This window comes from Heliangelus exortis, chromosome 3 (genome assembly GCF_036169615.1).
Source record: "Heliangelus exortis chromosome 3, bHelExo1.hap1, whole genome shotgun sequence".
Classification (NCBI taxonomy): Eukaryota; Metazoa; Chordata; class Aves; order Apodiformes; family Trochilidae; genus Heliangelus; species Heliangelus exortis.
Window position 1 is genome coordinate 27,715,131 of NC_092424.1, and position 17,616 is coordinate 27,732,746.

The window sequence follows — 17,616 nt, forward strand, 5'->3', positions numbered from 1 at the left end:
CCTCAACAGAACAAATATTGTAAACATCCTCAACTTCTTTTTTCTGCTACTGCCCGACTATTTTTTGCTAAAAACACAAGCTTGATTTTTTTTTTTTTGTTTATTGGTTTGTCAGCTTAGATAATTAAAAGAAACATTTGAAAGCCCCCAAATTACAAGTGGTATAAAATAAACCCAGGTACTCATCCTCATCAGAATTCAGGCCCATGTGTTGCCACACATTTACATAAACTTTCACTAACTGTTTTTCTTAACTCTTCTTCTGCAGTTTAACTTTTGATATCTTGGTAAAAGTCAATGTGTAAGCATGTCAACACTCAACTCTATAGTGTAACTACAGTATAACTCTAACAGTGTTCACCAAAGTGATGTCTTATAGTTGAATTTCAGTTTCAGCAGGTACTTCAGATTTACCTGAGCAACATCATACACAATATATCTGGGAAGAAAGTTAAGAAATATTTGCAGTTTTTGATATTAGTATCACAGAAGAACTTCAAAACACAGTCAAACTTCCCCTTTGAACTTAATTTATACAGATGCCTGCATGGTTAAGCATTTCTAACAGCCTACAGCAGAAACAATCAAATCTGACTCTCTTTGAATCTCAAAATGTTTTATACAATAGTTAGAAACAAGCAAGTCATATGGAGAATTAATGACAGTGCAGCAGGAATCCTGAGTGACAGACAGGTGAAATGACAGATACAGGGCTGTAGCTCTTACAGATTATTTTTTGTCAGAGCCATCAAACTCAGTATCTTTCTCACTATCTAAACAGTGGAGCAACATAGACTAGATGTGATCTGCAGTTAGACATGGCATCTACTATTGTAACTGTAACTCTATTGCTACCTTCCAGCACAAAGTCATTAATGCCCTCTTAATTTCTCACAAAAAAAACCCAAACTGGAATGACAGAGAAGAGCTCTACAATGGCTGGCAGTGCTTACATATTCTGTAACTGCAGTGCACCATTTTATTTTTTCAGAAGACAGTCCCTGCCCACCTATTTGTTTCTCAATGCTTCAGGCCTCAAACTTACCCCCAGTCCCCATTTTAGGTGAAATATATCCCCATTAAACAGTGTAAACCAAAATTAACATATATTACCTCAATTAGCTATTATTAACTATAATATATTTTATCATCTGACCAAGATGGATGCTGTGCTTTAAAAAACTCAAGATAAAACCTGTATTGCCATGAGTTCTGTTGCCAAGATTGCTTGTAAGAGGAAGAGCTTGCCAAGAGATAAGAGTTTCTGCCCAACTCAGAGTTTGTATTAATGGGTTACTTGCTTCACTAACAGTGACTGATTTGGGACCTTAAATATCACTTATTCTTATGACCTCTTGTCAATGTTGAGCACACATTCATTTAGGGCCAGTTGTGCCTAGAAAGAGGCTTAATGGCTCCAGCTCTGATGGGTATCTGAGGTTTACCTCAAAACTCACAAAGGGTCTGGGGAATATGATTGAAGCTGTGTGAGGAGAGCCTCCAAACCACAGAGCTGGCTCTGTAGCTGGCTCCCCCACCTACTCCTGCCCAAACTGGCCAGCCATAACACTATGAGGAAGTAACCAGACTGGAGTGATATGAAACCACATGCTGTATTCCCCTCCCCTGGCCTGTCTCTGGGCAAGAAACTTCTGAGCGGTGTTGCCTAACCACTGCAATGCCTTCAGGTATTAAGTCCTGTTGGGGCAACAGTTATTTGCTATGAGTATTGCTTCCTTTTTTTGCAGAATGACAACTTAAGTGTGAGAACTGTGAAATCATCCCCCTTAGAGAACTAACTCCAAATTGTCTATGAGTACTCCAAAGCAGATCTAAAAGAAACTAAACAGTATTTCAGAATTCATGACTGACATTAGCGAGTTCCTGCTTAACTCAGCAACATCCAAATACAGCATGCTGCCAACAGCATAGCAAAGGATACTCATTATACAGAAGACAGGTATCATTAATTCCTGTTGAGATTCCATTCCCTAAAGGAACCTCTACACCACCCAGGGTAGTAGTGGCTGTGGGATCAGGTGCAGTTTTGCCCAAACCTAGAAAGGAAGAAAACATTAGTTACAAACCTAGAAGGCATACATAGACTTTGTACATAAAAAATTACTTAGCCAGCCAACTCTTACTTCACATATATTATCACATGTTGAACAAGTGCAAAAATATCTTAAAAAGAGCAGAAAGGATACAGTATGTATCAATGTACAATTCAGCATGACCTATGGTACTTGTACCATACCTATGGTACTACATCAGAAATGAGAATTGTATACGTTTGGCTGCTAATTGTCTAATCTGTATGATCAAAGCTAAACTAGACCAGACTTAAAGTTAGCATATGCTAGGTCCATTCATGAAAATACACACATTGTAGCATTTTCAGAGAACTATAAGAAAGCAATTCTTGTTCTCTTTAAACTCTTCAATGCAAATCTGATTTGACATCCAGAATAGTGGGAGTAGTAGGTATTGAAAAAGCTCACATTTAATTCCATTTTATACAGATGATTTTTTTAAGCCTCTCAAAATGAATAGCTTTTAAAAAGCCATTTATTGCTAAATGCTACTGTTCTCCACTCTCCCATTTCAGTATAGAAGACAGTCTTGATTGTCACTACTTTGGCTTGAATTAGAGAGCTATGTCTTTTCTCTCATCTTTTTTAGTTCAATATTACCAATATTTTTTGCAGATAGAAATGTAATGAGAACAGCTGTTCCATTTGAACTTTTATTCTCCCTTATTATTATCCCTTCCTCCAACTTCTAAGGCACTTTGAAAGCTAAATCATTATGATCAACCTCTCATCTTTCCTCTAAAATACATAGTATTTTAATGAAGAAACTAAGAAGTTGGAGAACACACCTTGCATTTTCTCTTGTACAATATAATACAGAAGTTTCTTCCTGAACTTCAGGCAACATGTTAACTTCAGTCTTACTATTACAAGTGCATTAACTACCATCTCAAAACACCATACACATATACAAACGCAACTATAGGACAATATTTTGCAAACTCGAGGAAAAGAAATTACTGTAGTTCTCTTTCCTAAGCACAGAGTGTGTTCATCAAAAATAACAGATTACTAATGACAATTACTAATACTTAACTTTCACACTGTGTTTTCCCTTTGGCAATTTTGTTATGTGAGAAGCGTTCTTTAGCTCATACCTGGAAAGCACAAAGAACATGTAAATAGCGTTTTACATTCATCTTAAACTACCTCAATGAAAATTTTTTTTTTGTTTTTTTTAGGTTTTATTTGTTTGGTTGGTTCATTTTGGTGTTTTTGTTTGTTTGGGTTTTTTTTCCCCAGGCATCTCACTTTACAGTTAATAAGTTAATCTAGAGTTTACTATTCTGGAATTCAACTGCCCTCCTCTTTTCTCAGTTACTAATTTTGATTCTATTGGCATTTAACAGAAGATTCTTGACCTGCACCTCTAATTTCTTTTCTTAAAATCAGCTATTTAGTGGGATAAAAAAGAAACAAATCTTTTTTCTAAAAAATAAAAAGTGCTCTTTCATCACTCTGAAGAAAAGGCTTGCAATTTTAACATCACCTTCTACCATGATATATTAAGCACATTTAGCAAATAGCTTTTTTAAGTTACTTACATATTTCCAAGGGCAACTTCTCCCAGTAGTATTAAGCCTATGGGATCAGCTTGAGATGTGTGACAGTAGTTGGCACTCTTGGATACCATGTCTGCAAAGTAGATGCCCTTCCCAAACATGTAGCCAGTCTGCAAGCAGGAAAAAAAACAAACAAAAAAACCCCTTAAAACAAACACAGAAAAGAAATAGATTGGGACAGTAACAATAATAGCAGTATTGAGTCCACCTGGCTGTGCTTTCAGAAGATCAAAGCCCTTGTGGACACCAGTCAGCAACCCCCTCTGGATATGCAATGTTGCCTGCATGCTGAGATACAACACTGGGCCTCCCCTGCCACAGGAATTCTTCTACTAGATTGTCTCCAACTGTGGCCATCTCTGGATAGAGGAATGGAGGCAGTCAGAGGAGCTGTTTAACATACCACGGGAGCTTCAGGAGGAGCTATCCGGAGACCCTGTGAGAGGATACCAGCAAAGTTGGTGGTGCGGGAACCGTGCCACAGCAGCTGGCGGTTGTGAAGATGCTTAAAGGGTTTGTATCGCTGACTTTCTCCTTCACGCTCAATTCTGAAGATCTTCCATTCAAAAAGGGATAGGAGAAGAAAAACAACAACCAAGAAAATAAAACATTACCCTCACGCAACTAATCAGATGGGGGAAAAAACTCATCACTCAGAATATACTGTAATCTGCTAGGAAAATTCATCTGGATGGTTTTTGGTATTTGCATTGTGCTATGTCATGATAGCAAAAAGGAAGTAGCACTGATCGCACAATACGTATTATTGATTACCTCTCCACCTTCCCTTCCCCATTTTCACGAGATGATAATTTTCTGAAAAATCATTCAATGAACTAAGACTCAGTTTTAGAATAGGATTACCCCTCCATCTCATTTTTGAGGCCAATCAAAATAGAGACACACAAACCCATCTCAGTAAACTTATGAGTCCTCTATGCCTAGACTTTTGCTATTCTATTAAAGCAATTGGTCTCTTAAACAATCGCTTCAATAAAGGAAAATAGATAAGCTAATAAGAAATAAATTAGAACGCTGCAAACAAGAAAGTTGACTTAAAAGAGTCCATATTCACAAACTTAAGCCCCAATATTGCCCAGCTTACATCCACAACTTTGAGATCATATGCGTTGTGAGTAGCAGCATGAGTATTTTTCACATATTGTTTAATAATCTTGGCTTCTTCTGAATCTTTGTCGACAACCTGCAAAGAAGCAAGTAAGAAGTTTCTTCAGCATATGAACTATCAGAAATCTTATAACATGATGATATCTACCATATGCTTGCAACTCTCCAGCTTAAGCCTCCTTTGCCACTTAGGTGAAAACTATTCCCAGCTAAAGATGATGTGCAGGTATACTGACAGCACCTAGTTCACAAAATGTCTGAAAAGGGAAGGCATCTCTTGAAACTGATATGATTTCCAACTTCCCTGCTCAAAGCAGGGTCAGCTGGAGGATGCTGCCAAGGATTCAATCCAGTCAGGCTTTCAAAACATCCAAGAAGCGAACCTCCACAGCCTCATTGGGCAAACTTTTCCAGTGTTTCACCACCTTCACAGTAAACAAACAAACAAACAAAACCCAGCAACCAAACATCACCAAGCATAAAAGCTTTTTCTTTTCTTTAAATACAATTTCCTGCATTTCAATCTGTGCCCCTTGTCTCTTGTGACAAGACACTACCAAAAAAGTCTGTCTCCATCTTCTTTATTCCCTTTCTCCATCAGGTGCCCATAGACATTGGTAAGATATCCCCTGAGCCTTCTTTCTCCTGGGGTAAAAAGCTCCACCTCTTCCAGCCTCTCCACATACAACATGCTCCAGTCTCTCAACTGTCTCAGCAGCCCTTCACTGAACTCATGCCAATACATCTGTCCACTTACAATTCAGGTAATACTCTGAATGAAAAGGACATCAGCTTGCATTCAGTCACTCTTTTCTTTTTACTTCCTTTACCTTAATATCAGTTCGAAGTTTTTCATAGTTGATGTCAATTGGGTCTTTATCTCCATCCTCATTTCCACCTCTGAGAAGGCTGTAAGCAACCTCAATATCAAGCAAGTTGTCCAACATCTGCACTTTAGCCTGAAGAATTTAAACAGGTTATTTTACTTGTGCCTTTGACATATTCAGAATAACTCTGAGATAACCCAATATAAAAGAGTGTGTGAATCTTTGGTCACACACTGGCATCTAACAGCACTGCCTTTTCATTTTTAAAATATTTACTTAAATATACTAAAAAATATACCCACATATATAAAAACAGACAATATTATAGAACATATATATCTTCTAATACCTTGTATATATAATTATTTGTATACACATATATGCACACAAACAAAGCTATATTCTGAAGAAAACCAAGCTTAACCTCATGAAAGCATGAGGTTAAAGTAAGGCTTAAAACTTCACATATTCTCTGTGTTAGTTGCCTGGTATCACACCCGTTGCCTGCTAACAACATACTTTTTCCTGTCAATACCTGAATGTATTCCAAGTTATTTAGGAGTGGTGGTTTCTTCATCCCAAAGTCATGAGGAATCAGAGTATAGAAGCGGTTGGAGAGGTCCAAGATCTGGGATTCTGAACCACTGTCAGAAACTGCCTAGACAACAAGCACCAAAGAAAAATACAAAGTAAGATTAAGTCTCCATAGCAGTATAAATACACAAGATATTTGAGGACTAATACACAGAAGAAGCAATCCAAATGGTGTTAATGGTTAAACTCACAGAACTAAAGAGGATAATTCTGTTAAGTTGTTTTGCATGTAGTAAGTCTCAAAACTGGCTAAGAAATATGCAGAATTTTTGTATGAGGAAAATCTAATGGAGATTATGTTTCTGGAAGGTAAAATAAAAGGTTTTGGATACAGAAGGAATGCATGTTCTTGGCAAGGTTCTGGTCTGTTCTAACAGTTGAAATAAAATTTTTCATGCTTTGCAAGGGAGCCCATGACAAAAAATGCTGTATGCTGGTACACTTTTGCAAGCTGTTTATGCAATTTTTACAGTGATTCTTGGGATGGTCTAGATCATGATGTGTAAATACAGTAATGTTACCAAACCAGACCCTTTCCTCTGTCAATTTAACCTTTATTCTGATCCTCAAAGAGACTTGTCTGGGGTGGAGACACCAGCTTGCTACTAGGTCAGACACGAGCGTTTGTGCTACAAAAGCGTGAAAGATACAAGTACTGCCCCAACTGGTACAACAGTGAAGAGAGCTACCCATGGAAGCCACATTCCCTTCTCCAGTAAAAGAGAGCAAAGATCTCTATATAGATAGCTCCCTGCTACACCCCACTCTGAGCCCAGAGCAACTTCCCAATTCCCTCTTGCTCCAACATCCCTTTCATGCTCACCTGCTGAACCTCATTAAGAATGGAGTATGCACTCTGGATCTGTCGCTTGCTCAGTTTTCCCAGTGGCATCTTCTGCAGGTCAATCTAATGAAGATTTATACCAATAAAATAGGATATTACTACAATGAAACCAATGCAGCACTCTCCCTCTAGGGAACAAATCTCTCCATCCTGGTAGGATTGACCACATGAAGAATGGAAACATTGCAGACTTAGTATTAATCTCTGTGGATTGAGGAATGATGTCAGAAGGACACTGCAGAGCATGCTACAGAAAATGTTCTATAATCAAAGGAATACTGTAATAGGAAACTATGCATGCATGCCAGGGCAATACAAAAATAGGGTACTAAGCATTTGGCTAGAATATTGACCTGGTGTCCTGTGCATTCCTCCATCACTTCAATAACTGTACATTTCAGGTTGTCAAAGAAGCAAACTGAATGGAATAATTCTCTTTGTAAGATCATCTAGGTACAACCTAGACACCTTCTTTCAACTTTACCCTACAACTATGAAGGGTCAGATGCAAAGAGGTTATAAGAGGCTTTGAATTCATTAATGAAACAAACACTAAACCACAAGTAAGTTAAACGGAATGCCTTTGTTGTCTGCATTTATTGACTGATTCAATGAATATGTTGCTTTTGGTTTTGTATTGACCGATTTTTGGGAGAGTTTTGGATTTGGGTTGTAAGAGAAATCTTTGAATAGTTAAAGACCACCTAAACACAAAAAAGTTTGATGAAAGTAAGTGCAATGGAGTCTTTTACAAAGAACATCCATACACCCTCTAGACTCTTGACAGTACCCACTGTACACACTACAGGTCAATCTAGCTTTTATTTTACTTGACGGGTTTAAGATTCAGCACAGGGACAGAAGATCCTATGAAACTATGCATATCACATACTGTCTGGGTAAGTTCTACCTTATTTATTCATTATGGACCCAGGAGACCCAGCTTTATGCAGATCTCTGCAAGTCAAATTTTGAAGGTTCTTCAAACCTTCAAACTGGTGTGAAGGCCCTGAAGTGATTTCACATGAAGATTTCCACCCTGTACTGGGGTTAGGAATACTTTCACCTTTAACTGTAGCTAAGCCTGTATAATGGCAGATATTAAGAAAAGCCAGGATGGACTGCAAGAGAGAATACAGACTTCAAAACTGGTAATGTCTTTGGGACATGAAACTTGCAAAGCCAAGATTAATAACCTAATGAAAATCAACTTGCAATAGATTTCTATCTCCTGACTTTTGGGGACAACACTTTCTTGTTGAGTACCATCCATGTAATCTAATTATTAACAGAAAAATCATGAAGGACACAAAGGTGAAACGGGCCATTTAACTTGGATAACCTGAATAGCTGTGCATACCTACCACTAACTATTTAACACTATACTTCCAGTACCTGAAGGGGGCCTGCAGAAAAGCTGGAGATGGACTTTTTACAGGGGCATGTAGTAGGGATGAGGGAGAACAGTTTCAAACTGGAAGAAGGTAGATTTAGGTTAGATATTAGGAAAAATATTTTCATTATGAGGGTGCTAAGACACTGGCACATGTTGACCATGGAAGTTGCAGGTGCCTCCTCCCTGTAAGTGTTCAAGGCCAGGTTGGATGGGGCTTTGAGACACCTGGTCTAGTGGGAGGTCTCCCTGCTCATGGCAGGGGTTTTAAAACTAGATGATCTTTGAGGTCCCCTACAACCTGAACTGTTTTATGACAGTAACTGTGATACAGATCCATAAACTAACACATTAACAGTAACACCTATAAACAAACACATCCCCAACCAGGTGACCAACTAATGTATCTCTTACAGAGCTCACATACAGCCAAAGAGGTGAATTTTGTGTCTCCTGAGAGTCATGGAGGTGAGCATAGCCCTGCAGAGCTAATATAAACCTAAACTGCTTCCAAAATTTTATCCTTACAGGCATCAAAAGAACACAGCAGCTACAGGGTTGGGTCTAAAACTGCACTGTGAATACTGTGCACTGAATATAATGTGATGCACTGAATATAACGTGAACAATTACCAATACATCACAGATGTGTGCACCAAGGCTGTGAGAGGCAGGGAAGATGCTTGCCTTCCACACATGCAAAAGAGGACACATCACTAGAATAGACTCAGTCCTCTAACAGTCCTCTTTCATGTTAAGACAATGACATAGATAACTGTAATAAACCCCTGAGATAAAACTCTTGATAGCTAAATTAGAAGCAGGAGGAGAAAATAAATATATTTCTATATAAATACATAACTCTATTGTTGTGTAGCAGAAAGACCAAGAATTTGCTACAGCTTTGGCAGAGCAAGGGTGCCTAGATGGAATGGCATGCTTGAGATCAGGCTGATTAAAGCAACAAAGCAGCCATTTTCTGGACTCCCAGGTCTCCTACAGATCTGCAGCTGCTGTGAATTAACATAGCTTCAGAGTTCTACAAAGCCAGAAGACATCAAATAATGATCAGTTCAGAGTTTTTACCATTTTCAATTAAAAAGAATTACTAATATTTTAGAAGACTTTAATGTAAAGAACCAGTGAAGATACAGGAGAATACAATAAGCCCAAAGTACTACAAAACGTTGGGCAAGACACATGAAAGCTTTCAGATAAGCTGTATGAAATGGTGCAAAGCCTGTTCTGAAAAAGAGATGCAAAAGTACTGATACAGTAGATTAACAGAAGATTAAATAACAAGTCTTAGAGCAGGATAACCAAGCTGGCTGGACAAAACAAAAACTTGTTATTTAGAATTAACCCAGTTTGAATGGCTGCAGTTAAACAAACTGCAGGACTTCTGAAAATCAGTAAAAATGCTCCTAGGAAAGGAGAGGGAGATGATCAGATCACTCTCTGAAAGCTTGTTAGAAGCACGTGTGAGGTTCAGTTCAGCAGAACTGCCACTTGCCATTTGTCATTTGAGGCAAAGACATGTTGGACATTGACTCGATAAGCTAAGTGGCTGAAAAAGTCAGGTGAGGGGACTCTGCCAGATAAAGTCCGTGGTGAGCTGACCCTGCCAGCTAACTGGCTAATGACTGTTGGGCTAGATAACAGCTCCAGTGTGCTTACACTGGGGTGAGAAATGTGGAAGAAGTTTGAATCTGCCATGAGAACTCCAGGGGTATATAAGGAACGCTGATGCATTCATTCATTGCCCCCTAGGACTGGACTGCTGGCCTGCCGAGGACTGGCCCACCACCAGGATGAAGAAGGATCACTGGGATGTCACAGGATCCTTGGGAGGTGAAACTCTTATCTCTCTCTTTCTCTCTGTACAGACTTGCCATATCTTTGCCAGGTTACTTCATATTGCTGTCAACCAAATACAACTATTTGCACCCAACCCTTTGTGGTTGGACTTTGTTCTTGTGGAATCTGAATATTAAGTAACATTTGACCACAAGGGTGGGATCATAATAGCATGGATCAAGAAATATGGAGGAAAGAAGAATGGATGAAAATGGAGAATCATTAGAACAAATGAGAATTCATAGAATCACAAGTGTTTTGGTTGTAAACAACCTTTAAGATGATTAAGTCCAACCATTAACCCAGAACTGCCAAGTCCATCACTAAGCCATGTCCCCAAGCACCACACCTATACATCTTGTAAATACCTGCAGGGATGGTGACTCCACCACTTCCCTGGTCAGCCTCTTCCAGTGCCTGACAGCTATTTTGGTGAGGAAATACAACAAAAATATCTTAAGTTTGGCCCTATTCATAAGAGAATCTGGACTTTGCAAAGGCACTCAATGAGTGCCTCATATAAACACATATAAACCGGCAACATTTCTCAAATCTGAGATGCATATTCACTTGCTACCTAAATTAGTAGTAGGGCTGCCCCCCTCCCTTCTCAAATGTGGTTCACCCCTCATAAAAATAAAAGTGCCTGCAATTGACACATTGGCTGTGTTAGTATTTTAAAAATATTCAGCAAACAGTGGTCACAATGCATGTGCCACTAGGAAAATAAAACCAGAGCCATTATTCATCCCAGGACCAGCAGATAACTTTCTCATAGGCTTGTTAAGTTGAAGATGCTGACGTACATGATCACCAAAGAATAAATAATCCACCCATATTTTAAAAACTGCATGCATCATAACAAAGTTACTACTTCCAGTTACTACTACTTGACAAATTCTTGTCAAACTCCTACCCTTATTTTAAGGATGATCTAAAACTCACACTGATTTGGGGAAGTATGATGCACCCTGATTGCAAACAACTTGCTTCTGGCTGTACATATGAGATGTTAAGAGAAAGGAGAGTTGGAGTGAGAAACATGAACGTGTCTGGTCACCTCAAATTCCACCATTGCTTTCTTCATGCTTTCCACATCAAAGATCATCTTAATAAGGTCTTGTATTGGCTTAGCTAATTTTGACTTGGTCCCAGCACCCACTGTCAGTTTCCTAACAGCTTCTTCATCCTGGAATGTAAAAATAGTATCAGAATTAGCAAAATCACAAAGGATAAAAGTAATATGTTGGCTGCCATGGTAACAATTCAAAACCAATTTGGTGTATGATGACTACACCTGACTAGCCTGAAGTTCGCAGTGAGTATGGGATGTTGCTCTGACAATTTGGAATAAAGTGGGTTTAAAAATCCACTTGCTCAGTAATCTGTCAGACATTATTTCAAAAAGTGGCACTGTAAAATATAAACAGCATTAAGGGAATAGAAACTCTGTGCATCTCTGCTTCACCTCAAGCAACAGTATTAATTATATTTTCTGTAGGCTTTCCACTACAGAGATCTTGATGTGAACAAATGACTGTTTACTTTCTTGCTTTTATGACAAAATAATTTAATAATTGCTTTCACCACGTTTTTGTAATAAAAAGTGTCACAGAAGAGCACAGGAATCAACAATTAGCCTCAATTCTACCTGGATGCTTTCACTGATAGAACATCCCACCAACAAAGGTATATGCTGGGTATTTCAGAGTACCACTGTACATTGCAGTGTAACAGACACTTTGATGCTGCAGTAATCAAATTTCCCAAAAAAAGCCTAACCATCAAGTACTTTGCACTGAAAGATGATACACAGTAATATGGCTGCAAAAAAATGCAATGGCTTGAAAATAAGTTTTCTGGTATCTTTATCGCTATTAAGGGAATTCAATTATTTAATCTGAAAATAGTTTAAGTTACAGGTATGCCTTTAAGTAAACATACAAACCCCCACTGGGCAGACAGAAGAGAATTCTTATTTGGCTTAGCTGTCTAAATAGCCATATCTTACTAGCAATGAATAATTTCTTTCTCAGACTGCTCAGTATGTGCACTAAGCAGAGTGCTGAATAAGTGTTGCTTTTGCATTTGAGAGGACTTTGGATGCTGAAGACAGATATGTATCTATTTTAAATAGAAAAGAATGGTGTTTTCAAATAAGAAGTATGTGGAAGAACTGCTGTATTAAGTTCCAATTAACATCCTTAAAATTACAGGGTAAACAGAAGAGTACTAAAGGGACCTCAGACTTGAAAATGCAAACCCTATCTCCCCAATACAGTTTCAATGCATGGCACACAAGAGGGACTTTCTTTCTTTAGCATAGAGATGATGCAGTAGCTGCACCTAAACTGCACTCCTCAGGTCAGTCAAGTATAAGTGATCCAACACTTAACGCTGAACAGAAAAGTTAGAGTAAATCAGTGGAGCAATGCTCTACCTGGGAAACAGGAACATTTTGGTTACCTGTCCATAATCTATTTCCAGTGGGTAGAATTTTTTTGGATATTTAGTGAAGTTCTTTGAATGCCAAGAATTGCCAGTTTTCTCTTCATACAAATTCAGAAAGTGTTCAACAGCATCTTCTTTTGAAGGCATCTGCTCCAGCTTGTTACTCCCGATTACTGTGCCCACACGACCCCACGATCTGAACACCCAGTATCTAGAGAAATGAAATGTGAGAAAAAACCAGATATAAGATACTCTGGCTCTGGATATCCAAATGAAACTGAACCTGCAAGGATCATATAACTGCATGCAAAACAGCCATTTGCTCGCCATTAATTTTATGGAAGAGATTCCCTACTAGTGACTGCAGAACAACAGAAGACTGAACACAGTGTTAAGTCCAAGAAATGGTGTGAAAAAATGCCCAGGACCTACAGCCCTAAGGATAAACGTGCACACCACAGGAAAAGAGAGACTAATATTCCTTCAGCCTTAATGTCCCACAATATCTTGGAATATGAATCTTCAAACTACTGGGATCATATATTTGAAAACCAAGCACAATGCATCTTTCAGCCTCTAGACTCAGTTCTAGAGTTCAGATTTTTCAAGAAACTGGAAGTAACTTGGGTATTCGTTTGTATTACTGACACCACCTTAGGTGAGCTTCTGTAGTGTTTACAGAAATACAATAAACTAACCTTCCCAATGTGTCAGGTACAAAACAGAGGCACTGAGATTACTCCATGTACTGAATCACAGATCCAGATACATACCAAACATACCCTGGACCAGGGTCATTGCTGACAGCCATCAGCTCCCCTGGATTTCAGCAGCATCCCTGATATGCTTGGGATGCAGCTTTGTTTTAAAGTACCCTCTCAATTTCATCTGCTCAGTAATGCAATCACAGGACAGCTCTGCCATGCATTTCATGAGACTGGAAAACTAAACAAACCATGGTACTCTGACCACTTCAATGTGATTTTTTAAGCCTCAGGGAACACAGTTCATGACTACATTGTGGTAGAATAGCCAGAATCTTGTTTTGTTTCCCAAGGTTACAGCTCTGCAATTGGGAGACAAGAGTAAGTTGGAGAACATGGGAAAGATTCCCAACATCACTGATGTTGGGAATGTATGGGTAGGGTTTTGATGTCAGAATATAGGAACCTCCACCAAATTCTACTTCTGTATTTTAGGGGCCTCCCTGTTAGCCAATTAACCCCTTCTTGAAGATGCCAATCATATGTGCCTTGCTCATCCCAGGATGCAAGAATGAGTACTACCAGCTGTAATTCCTCAAATTTACTCATCTTCCAACTTAGGTTTTGTCAGCAGCATAAAGAAACATCTCCATGCAGAGCAGAGGCTTCTCCATTAACAGTTTATTTTGTTTTTCAGTTTTTGGTGGGTTTAGGGATGTCTTTGCCCAAGGTTTTCTTTGTTTTGGTTGTTTTTAAAAAATATGCCTATCCATATACATATGGATAGGATATGTCATACTGACAGGAGATACCTAGCTGTATCTCCTCACAAAGACATTCTACTCTTACTTTATTTTTGTAGATGAAAAAAACCCCAGTATTTATAGGAAAAAAGTGAACAAAAGTATGCCTAGTGAAAACTAAACTCACCTGTTCTCTCTGTCATCTTCTAGCAACTGCAGTTTATAATAGGAATTTGTTCCTTTCACAATATCTACTAGGCCCAGGGTTGCACTAAAAATCTTTCCACCTTTTTCAAAGACATGAGCAGAATCCTCCAAACCTACAGAGAAAACAAATTAGAACACAGAGAAGGTTACCACTTTAGGTCTCCTTCCTGCATTTGTATTCACCCAAATGTTTAATGGAATGGTGAGACTCCTAACAAAAATATCACAAAAGCAGTGACCATGTGCTCAATCAAAACTACTTGATGCATGATTTCTTTTTAATAAATTTTGAGCATGTCAATACGAAGCATTTTGAGCTTCAGATACGCTGAAGATATACATCAATCCTAACTATAGAAAAAAAATGAGCCTTTTGATAAAGAGACATCTAAAATCTAGTATTAACCTCTGTGTGACTGAGAGAAGAAATTCTCGAGATACAGCTCTGCAGGTGTCACGTTAGCAAAATGGACTGTTAAAACAAAGTCTGCCCTTGGATGCAATGTGAATTCTTAGAACTACATTCATGTGCTGTAGGTTTGGAAAGCAGCATCAGCTGACCCCTGAAGAGTTTGGTGGCAGATGCTCACACCAGAATGTGGTCCCTGCTGGTTGGGCCTTTATCCACCTCACTAACAGATGCTCCTGAAGCTGAATAGGATGCATACCTTAGCTGAAGTGGTACTTCTGAAAGTTACACTAGAAAAACTTAGAATATCTAGCTTTGGATGTACTTTAATATCCTTCCCTTGACAGTAAGAAAAAAATGGTTTAAAAACTCACTTTCCTTTTATGGAACCCTTGTCCTTTCACACAAAAAACATTTTGCAAATGATCACATCCTGAAGACTGTGTGTGGTGCAGGCACAGACATTGTTATCACTCACCAGAATCAGGATCTACTGCTGCTCCACCCTTAACTGTTAGCTTCATTTTCTTTTCAGACTTGCTAGGTCCTGAAGCAAAAAAAGTTAATTTTTTTTTCCAGTCTGACTTGAATCAACACTTAGATTCTCAATTTGCATAATTAACACCCCAAGGAGACTTCAAATCAGATCCCCAGTATATGAACACAATGACTTCAATGGCTTTTTTTTTTTTTCACCTGGATTGAGCTGCCAATTCACAGCCCCCACCGGACAAATTAAATAAGAACTCCCCAGATTCTATTTATGTCCTTCTTCTGGCCCCAAAGGGACGGCCACATAATTTTTTCCACTGTAAAGCACAAAAAATTCACATTTGTGGTTGTGCTTAAGTAGGATTTAAAAATCTCACAGGGTGTGAGGGGTGTTCAGGTTCCCCAAAGACCCTCCTGCCGTAAATAGTCTGGCAATAACATAGGCAATTGTATGGCAGAAACTTACACAGGGAGGACATGCAGAAGAACAGGTTCTGAAAACAGGCAAGGAGATCTGATGGTTTTGTTCACTGCCCAGCATTAATAATGTAATCCCTCTAAGGCACTGGTGAGGAATGCCATTGGAGTTGGACATTTTTCCTCCTCCATTACAAAAATGTTATGTTCTAAAATAAGAACACAGACCCATTGCTCTGGACCCTGGACCTCTCTTGCTAACACTTTTGGGGGCCTGCCCCCAAGACACACTGTAGTGTCTGCCACATTTTGGTGCCTCACAGCTCTTTGGAGCTGCAACACTGACAAAAACTGGCAGAGAAGCTGAGGAGGTGTTGCGAGGAAGACTGGATTCATGTTAGCAAGCCAGGGAACATAGGAAAAGAAGACTTCTGAAGCACGACTGAACTAAGGGAAGTGAAAGCCAGCTCAGAAAACAGCTTCACATTTACTTATACTTAGTCTTACGCTTATGTCTCATTATTCAAATTTATTGTGAGAAAAAGGGCAGAGAATTGAAGGAAAGGACAAGTACAAACTATATCCAGGTTTGTTTTATGCATTCACAACACTGAAGAGGCCTATGGAGAAAAAACTGCTTTGTTCACCTTGTTCTTCTTTGACCTTCCCAGCACTCTTCATACTTGAGGCCTTCCTACATTTCCCATCCACAGCCATTTCTTCATGCTCCATTTTCACATCTGCACCCCAAGGTGAAAGTAGATGCAGAGCCACAAGCTCCTGGATGTCCGTGCTGGACGATGTCACATCGTGAAGAAACTTCTCTGAGACCACACGGACCTGGGCTTCCTTCACTTCTTCCATCTTCTTGCTCATTTTCTCCACATCCTCTGCAGAGGCAGGGTGGGAAACAGAAAGAAAAAGTATCAGTGAGATTTCAGACTTTGGCCCCTCCCTCTGGTCATTATTCAGGGCTCTGTAACACTTCATGGAACAACAATTCCATCACATTTTGGATTCACCATGTTCTTTGAGAACAAAATCCCCATCAGCTCAAGCTGCAGCTTGGGCTAGAGCAGAAGCACTCATGTTTTGTCTGTCTGGTCCAGAGTGTCCCAGAGCTGGGCTGGGGCTGTACAGTTCCTCTTGGACCTCCTGGTAGGTGGGAGCAAGTCTCCTACCTCAGCAGCCAGTTTGCACCTCAACTCCAACTGGAAACAAGAGCAGACCCTAAACTGCCAACAGAAAAAACATCTGTCCTCAGGCACCAACAGTGAGCTCTGCAACTTCTCTAAGGCAAGAATGAAATAGTCCTGAGCACCTTTCATCCCAACAGGGGTAGCTCACACACCACCATGGTCTGCATTTAGATCTGATCTTTAAGTGCTGTGAACCCAGCACCCAGCAACCCAGCACCAATGTTGTGCCTTGGAGCACAACATTCAGGCTTATCATGCTAGGTAAAATAAAACTCAAACAGCAACCTCTGTCTTTATTTTTCCAAGCCCACTAAGGCAATGTGCAAGTACAAGACACTCCCCCTAATCCAAATAGGTCCCTCTGTAATCTGCTCAGATCTGTTACCAGTGCTGCCAGTAACCAAGGCATGCCTGCTCACTCTGTGTGCTGATGCATAGGGTGGCCTTGTTAGCTGTTGTTGTCATCTTTCCTCCAAGCTCTTCCACAATGCTCTTCACCTCCTCCTTGTTCTTTGACAGCTTTCCAAGAACCAGGATTTTCATGTTGGTCAGTGGTTTGTCTAGAGGTTCAGAAGTAACACAGCATGTTAGGAACAGACAGAAATCCCCCTAGGCAAAATAATAAGCACAAAAAAACAGCATAACCCCACACTCAGGACAATCAGCCCCACTGACAGGGAGACAAGTGTCCAAGCA

General features: G+C 39.5%; 1 protein-coding gene across 2 annotated transcripts in view; it reads right to left on the reverse strand.

The window, feature by feature from the left end:
- Positions 1-270: 270 nt before the first annotated feature.
- Positions 271-17,616, reverse strand: part of PARP1 (poly(ADP-ribose) polymerase 1) — a 37,945-nt gene continuing 20,599 nt past the window's right edge. For both annotated transcript variants that reach the window (XM_071739772.1, XM_071739773.1), the window contains 15 exons: positions 17,340-17,480; positions 16,369-16,611; positions 15,291-15,359; positions 14,384-14,516; positions 12,765-12,960; positions 11,359-11,487; positions 7,028-7,111; positions 6,146-6,268; positions 5,614-5,742; positions 4,761-4,859; positions 4,059-4,211; positions 3,638-3,765; positions 3,129-3,190; positions 1,943-2,057; positions 271-439 (listed from right to left, as the gene is read on the reverse strand). In XM_071739772.1, coding sequence (XP_071595873.1) covers positions 358-439; positions 1,943-2,057; positions 3,129-3,190; positions 3,638-3,765; positions 4,059-4,211; positions 4,761-4,859; positions 5,614-5,742; positions 6,146-6,268; positions 7,028-7,111; positions 11,359-11,487; positions 12,765-12,960; positions 14,384-14,516; positions 15,291-15,359; positions 16,369-16,611; positions 17,340-17,480 — 1,886 coding nt within the window. In that variant the 3' untranslated portion in view covers positions 271-357. The remainder of the gene's footprint in view (positions 440-1,942; positions 2,058-3,128; positions 3,191-3,637; positions 3,766-4,058; positions 4,212-4,760; positions 4,860-5,613; positions 5,743-6,145; positions 6,269-7,027; positions 7,112-11,358; positions 11,488-12,764; positions 12,961-14,383; positions 14,517-15,290; positions 15,360-16,368; positions 16,612-17,339; positions 17,481-17,616) is intronic.